Source organism: Scomber scombrus, chromosome 19 (genome assembly GCF_963691925.1).
Source record: "Scomber scombrus chromosome 19, fScoSco1.1, whole genome shotgun sequence".
NCBI lineage: Eukaryota > Metazoa > Chordata > Actinopteri > Scombriformes > Scombridae > Scomber > Scomber scombrus.
In genome coordinates, this window is record NC_084988.1 from 16,430,252 (window position 1) to 16,437,064 (window position 6,813).

The 6,813-nt window shown below is 41.7% G+C and overlaps 1 protein-coding gene across 1 annotated transcript; it reads right to left on the bottom strand.

The window, feature by feature from the left end:
- Positions 1–1,795: 1,795 nt before the first annotated feature.
- On the bottom strand, positions 1,796–6,332 carry LOC134001237 (synapse differentiation-inducing gene protein 1-like). Its single transcript, XM_062440804.1, has 3 exons — positions 5,916–6,332; positions 2,836–2,973; positions 1,796–2,142 (listed from the first exon to the last, which is right to left on the bottom strand). Exons 1-3 carry the CDS (start codon positions 6,330–6,332, stop codon positions 1,984–1,986), a joined length of 714 nt encoding a protein of 237 aa, XP_062296788.1. The 3' UTR covers positions 1,796–1,983.
- Between the last annotated feature and the right edge of the window lie 481 nt (positions 6,333–6,813).

Sequence of the window (6,813 nt, forward strand, 5' to 3'; positions counted from 1 at the left end):
TGGTTGGATGGCAGGTGGGGGGAAAGAGAATGGGACAAGCATGATGATTCTTCCAAGTCCTGGAGGGGAATAAAGTGCAGCTCTCATTTTATTCTGACATCATGACTTCAGAGAGCAGGCATTGTTCCTGACGCTAACAGCACTTTGGCAGCTAAAGTCACCTCGAGGCTAGACAGTGAGTGATGCCAAAAGACGGTGAAGAGCCATGCCAGTTACAGCAGAGGCTTGTGCCTGCAATAGCAAATTGTCAATATATCACGCTTTTGTCGACAACACGCTCTGACAGGCTTCTCTAACCACACAATCCATGTCTTGTTCTCTAAAACAGTGTTTCACAACCTTTATTGTCTGATGTATCACCAACCCAGATGAGCTCAAGTGCACTCCCCCCACCCCCACCCTCATGTTCCAAATATGCTATGAATGAATGAATTATGAACTGGATATTATTTACTATGAACAATGTAAACATGGACATTTTTAGGTGGTCAGAGGGCAGACTTCAAAGGACATAAAGTAGAGGAAGGAGATAGGATAGCGGCGTGCTGTTGAAAATAACTTTTTGTTCAGACTGTGATGGACAATGAATGATAATACTCATCCTTTAAGTATTTTGTTTGGTTTCTGTCTGCGTCTGTTACCAACACTGAGCACAGTGCAAAGTTGGGGATACAGGTATGGGTTCAGGTAAGGTCCACATTCTTTGTCGTTGGTAATGGCTGTGCATGTGGCCTGTAAGTAGGTGATATAATCATAATGCACAGTGGTAAATAAATCTTCTAGACCTACCACTAAACAATTTTACTTGCTTGTACTACCTCTGCTGTGACACTTTTATCTTACTATCTGAACTGTTTATTTATTACTTTTAGCTAACTATTTGAACTATTATTCATTACTGTTACTTAACTATTTGTTTTTATCTATTACTTTTAGTAGTTTAATAGTTTTAGCTAACTATTTGAACTATTATTCATTACTGTTACTTAACTAGTAGTGTTGTCTTGTAGTGCTGCAACTAACTCAGGTTGATGAGCATCTTATTGTAAATATAGCAAAGTTTAGCATCACACCAATTTGTAACCCTATTTGTTTATTTTCGTCCTTCACAAGTATATGTTGATTTAAAAAAAAATAAATCTAATCTTTAGTTCAGTTTAATTTAACTTAATTTTGTGAATTAGTTGAGCTTCCTATGTACCCCTGACAACTGAAGAATTATCTCCTGGTTGGAAATCCCTGCTCTATACTCAAGAGACAATTCATATGACGATAAGAGACATGGGAGAAGTTTCATTTATTCATGCCAAATGTATTTATTTACTCAATTTACATAACACAATAAACACAAATAACCCTCTTCACCACTGCTCAGCAGTTTTGTGTACACTCTGACAATAACCCTGTATTATGGGTCCACCTTTCACTGTTTACCAACTGGGTTAATTTTCGGTCACATTAATTTACAAAGTGGACAATACACAATCTGCAACAGTATTGACAGAGAATACATCTAATGTAAAGATGAAATTAAAAATGCTGTAAACGTCTAATGTGGCAGAAGGTAGGTAGTTATTTTACTGCTATGAGCTCAGTTTTTTTCTAACATATAGGTACAGCACAGTCTTTGTGGAAGAGTAGTCATCTCTCTCAGCACTGTCTTTTATTCTTCTTACTGTCTTTTCTTCCCTTGAAGGTGGAATACTCTGGTGGGAGTGTTGCATCCCAGAAATAAAGATTCAGTCCAGATCAATACACAGTCCAAGTAACTAATACTCCATCCACACATCTTTTTTTCTTTTTCTCTTTCTGATTAGTCTTTCCTGCCCATACTGTGTAGCTTCTTCATTTCCCAGACAGCCAGGCAGCAGTGGAACAGGCCTTCAGGAGAGGTGAACAGATCAGTCCAAGCTCTTCTTTTCCCTTCATCCAATCTTACCTTCTCTTTCTTACCACCTTCCCCCAAGCAAACCGGTCCCAGTGCTATACGTGTCCAGGTTTGGACAGGTAGGCTATGAGGGCCACAACCACCCCCACATACATCCCTGTTCCAACGGTAATGGAAAGAGCAGCCAGGAATAGGGTTCTTCTGGAGCTCATTCCTGCTCTGGAGAAGTCTCCCTTAGCGATGGCCTTGCCAGTCTGACAAAACAAAGCAGAGAGTGAAATGAAGCGGTGTTACTCATCAGTACAGAGTGAATGAGTAGGTGTTAAGCCACAGTTAAAAGAGAGAAAACAAGAAATGCTCTCAGGGAACCATTAGTTACCATGGCAATTAGGTCATTATCCCTCTGACAGTGACAAATGTGTTGTTTGGGTGTTTTGGTTTCCTATCAAAAATGAGACTGGCCTTTATTCATTCTTCTGACACATTATTTTCTGTTTCAGTATAATTGTCTCAGCAATTATTCTAGGTGATGTTGCAAAACCACTAAGATGTATGCTGTGCTTTGTTTGTGACTGCAGGACCTGAGCCTTGTTTTTCCTCAGATCAGAAAGATACTAACATTAGACACACCTGAGATGAAGCTATAACAACAAATACAACAAAATACTGTCATTGTGTATTAGCAGAAGAATGCGATTGCAGTCTACTGCTTATACAGAGAAAAATATCAATGTTAATGGGCTGTTAAAGAGAATATAGTGCACTCATAAGTGGGTCGAACCTGCTGAATTTACACAGTCAATCATCTGAAACAACTGCAAGGAGGGTCACAGGGTGGAAAATGGGCTGCAGTAGCTCTTCTTGTCTTAGTGCTTGTGCTCACTGACCTTAAGTAGAATGCAGTATAATCAGAGGTAATGACAGGCTTGATGTTTCTGGGCTTTTACCTTGTGAGAATAGTAAAAGGCAATGATGCCCAAGGGCCAGAAGCAGCAGAGCATGGAGAAGATGGCTAGGCCCAGGTAGTCCCGAGGGGGCAGCACAATGAAGTTGTCCTCACTCTCACTGTCACTGGAGCTGTCACTCTGGAAGACAGTAGGTTGATTAAGATTAATTAAATGTACAAAAAGGAAAGGATGAATGTACTTAGTGTATGTTTTTTACAGTGGAAGTACATTTTGTGAGCCAATGACTTATCCTCAGAATGAGAGAAAGGTGAATGCAGATGAGTGAGATTGACACCTAAATAATAATAGAGTCAGGGAGACATGTAGATAGGTGTATTTTGGACATCTTCACGGTGGTGCAGCTTGACAACACAGGCCAGCCTATCTGCCCTTGTTCCACTACCACCCAGGACAGGACGTGCTTACCCAGCCAGAGAGGATTTGGTGCCTCTGTCAACACCCATGAGCGGCCTGACAGATAACACTGGATTAACGGATTGTTCCATCATTGCGAGGTGACAGGGGAAACAGCAAGAAGACAGTGTCATTTATGTGCTAAATTGCTTCTACAGCATAAGAGACGTTCACCATCTCTCCTGTCGCTGTCCTCAGTACACCAGGCATCCTGTGAGTCAGTGAGTGTTCAACAGGCTCCACAACACTGTGCCTCAACACTCAAACTCAGAGCCACAGGGGCTGAACCGGCTAATGAATGATGGATTCGAATGCCACTCAGACTACATTGGCACATCGTGCCTGCAGCGAGGATAGCAATGTGACTGCATGGGTGACCTTTAAGAGGACATGGCCTTCCCTCTCTTTGCTGTCCCAGAGACGGAGTTGATGTTTTTCTAAATAAATAGCTCCCTTAAGGAGCAGGTTTCATTTGTTAGTCTTGCTGCCTGCAGGGATCAATCAAAGCAGGGAAAAAGAAGGCGCAAAATCGAAATCGATATGTAAGGCAGGAACTGAGCCAACCATGTTAGAGGTAATTAAAGAACAGTCAGGGAGACGGGCAAAGTAAAAAGGAACCATATTTGTGCACTAAAAACTAATTTTCAAGCATGTTGTGCACAATTCCTTCTTTTTCCTTCTTATCTACATTTATCCAACCACAGAATCTAATGTAATTATCTTTTGCTATTTTGGGAGCGTTTCTGTTATATAGGTATAAGAGGGAAGTGGAGAACGGAAGCGCTATACTATCCAAATTGTCTCCCAACAGCTACCTTTGCCAAGAAAAGATTATGAAGTTCCCTGTTATCCGTTTATGAACACTGTCCACCTGGACAGCTGGGTGTGATCAAAACAGCAGCTGGTCATAACCACATAATCTGACATCACATGAATAAACCGGTGAGCACAAACAGCAGTAATCTCCTTTTATCTTTGTAGCAAGACCTGATAACAGTTCTGAGTGACTGGTGCATTCAGTCCTACTGACATCCTGCCTGACACTGAGTCTGGCCGGCTTAGTACACAGTCTCAGTCTGGTTGGCTGCCAGTATAACTGATGGGTCTCCATCACGGTGCAGTGCCTTTAACAACCCTGTCACAGCTCTCTCCAAGGTCTCGTTAGAGTCTAGAGGTGACAATCGACTCAACACCTAGGTGCAGACACACGCAGACCCTGACATCCTGTTCGTTGAGGGCAATCACAGTGGCATGATTCACAGGTTCTTGGGATTTATGTCTACCATCTGCTAACAAACACTAAGCATAGAATTATTATTATTAAGTAACACTACTTGCTTTTTTCTGGGTCTACAGAGTGGATAATCCGCTGTGGAAATGTTCAGTACTCATATGGGTCGCAGTAAGGAGAAGGGAAAAAACAGCAGTACTGCAGTATTGTTAAGGAAAATTGTGTAAATGCAAAATGCTACAGACTATATCCTGGACTTTTATGAAACTCTGCTCTTTTGGTCTCATGTAAAGCCAATAACTGTAAAAGCCCTTTAAATGTTTGAATGTTGCTGTATAAAACACATTTGACACATACAGTACTGACATGTTTATCCCTAAATACACCGATAATGTGCAGGGTGTATGTGTTTTCATGTACACAGAACACACAGGTCCATGCACACACTAACACACACACAGACACACAGGAAGGGGAATTAAAGAAATGCAGGTGCTGAGCAGTATGTCTTATAGTCTAGCTGGAAAACCGACTTTCATATCAGCACTGTTCATCATATTCATTTGCTCTTTTGAATTGACATGCAATAACTTAAGCTCCCAGCTCACCTGCTCTGACAGCCATGCATCAGCAGAGTCCCTCCTAATACGCTCAAAGCACGGCATTACTTATTGCATTAATAGCAGTCGCTGCCATGTCTTTATCTATCTGCTGGGCCTCCGAGTGACAAGAGCTAGCGCGATCATCAGCCCAGTTAGGGTACTATTCTTCTTCTGCCAGCTCAGAGATCTGGGTATTTCACAAGCCCTCCCTGGGTAAAATTAGATTTTTACCACTTCTGAAAGGACTTTGCTCTTTTGCTGTCATAGTTTCTTTTGGAAAGCGTAGTTATAGTCCTAAAAGAACAATTGCCTGGATAGATAAAATCAGATGTGTCATATTCTTAAAATGCAATTATAAAACAAAAGTGTACAGCTACCCCGCAATAGATTTGAAAGACTCAAGCAAATTGACCATTTAGAGAACAGTGTGAGAAATGGGCATGAATCACACTAGCAGTCTATTAGACAGTATATGAAATAATAAGCATCACCATGACTCAGAATCCACCGAAAGACAGCCTTGACAGTTATGAGTAAATGTTCAAATGTCTTTAATTTCATATAGCAGCTTGATATTATAATTACACTGTCAAACACTGCCAAATGGCTCTTACTTATATGATTTTTCTGTTTAACATGTGTTGGTTAGGGTAATTATCCCCTTATAGCTTGGAGCAGGAGTGAGACATTTGAAATAACTGCAACACTTTCTGCTCCTGTGCACTTATAACCATATATCAGGCTGCAATTGAAATATATACTGCAGGGTCTTGGGTACCCAGTATATCAACAAACTCAAAAATATCATGCTTTGCTCTGGTATGACCTCTGACCTCATATTCAGGACCCTGCTCCTCCTCCACCTCGTATGACACCGTCTGGATCTTGTCTCCTTGTATGCTGTCCAGAGGGTTCTCTGTGGAAACTCCATCCAACACAGTGTCCTTACTCTCTGTGAAAGTGGTCTCATAGCTCTCGCTCTTTGAGTCCTTGCTGTGGAGGCTGCTGTCATCCTTGTACAGGATGATGTTCGGCCTGTAGAAGGCCTCGACCGCTAGATGAAGAGAAGTGGCATCTAGGAACTGCTGAGTCTTATTCTTGCCGTTAGTCCCGGTGTAGTAGTAACCGATGAGGCTGTCCTGGTAAGGCTGGCTTGGGTAGTCACACTGGTAACCCTGGTAGTCGTTGTGCACCACGTGTCTGCTGGTTTTATCTAGCAAAGGGTTCTGGAGCTCACTGAGACTCTCCATGATTGTCGGATTCAGATGTCTAGTGGATCAGAGGATGGAGTCCTGGAAAGATTTAGCAGTCTGGCAGCTGGAAAAACATGTACAGTACAATTACAATAAAGCTTGATTAATACTACCTTTAAAAGAGTAAAATTGTGTGCAGTCAGATTCAACATGGGGTTTAAGCAATAATGTGCTTTCTAGGATACACATTTATTTAGGGGATTATTTAATCTTGCTGAGCAATCAGCATTCCTCTCACAAGCTCTCTTCAGTCTGTGCCATAAAATCACCATCTGCTGTATGTTCAACTGTTGCATCTCACACCTCCAGATTCACATAAAAATGTAGGGAAAAATATCTTCCACATGCCAAAGCTTCCTATATTAAAAAGCAGCAAAAGTGTGGCAGGTGCTGCTGTATCCTGCAGTGCATACTGATTCCTAGTCTGTGGACTGGCCTCCCCCACGCCTCCTTAATGTTTTCAAATGCACACATCACA

Coding starts and splice junctions, on each gene's coding strand:
- LOC134001237 (XM_062440804.1), bottom strand. CDS start 6,332: ATGGAGAGTCTCAGTGAGCTCCAGAACCCTTTGCTAGATAAAACCAGC. Junction 2,974..5,915: donor AGCAGGGTCCTGAATATGAG/GTCAGAGGTCAT, acceptor ACTGTCTTCCAG/AGTGACAGCTCCAGTGACAG. Junction 2,143..2,835: donor CCTTTTACTATTCTCACAAG/GTAAAAGCCCAG, acceptor TTGTTTTGTCAG/ACTGGCAAGGCCATCGCTAA.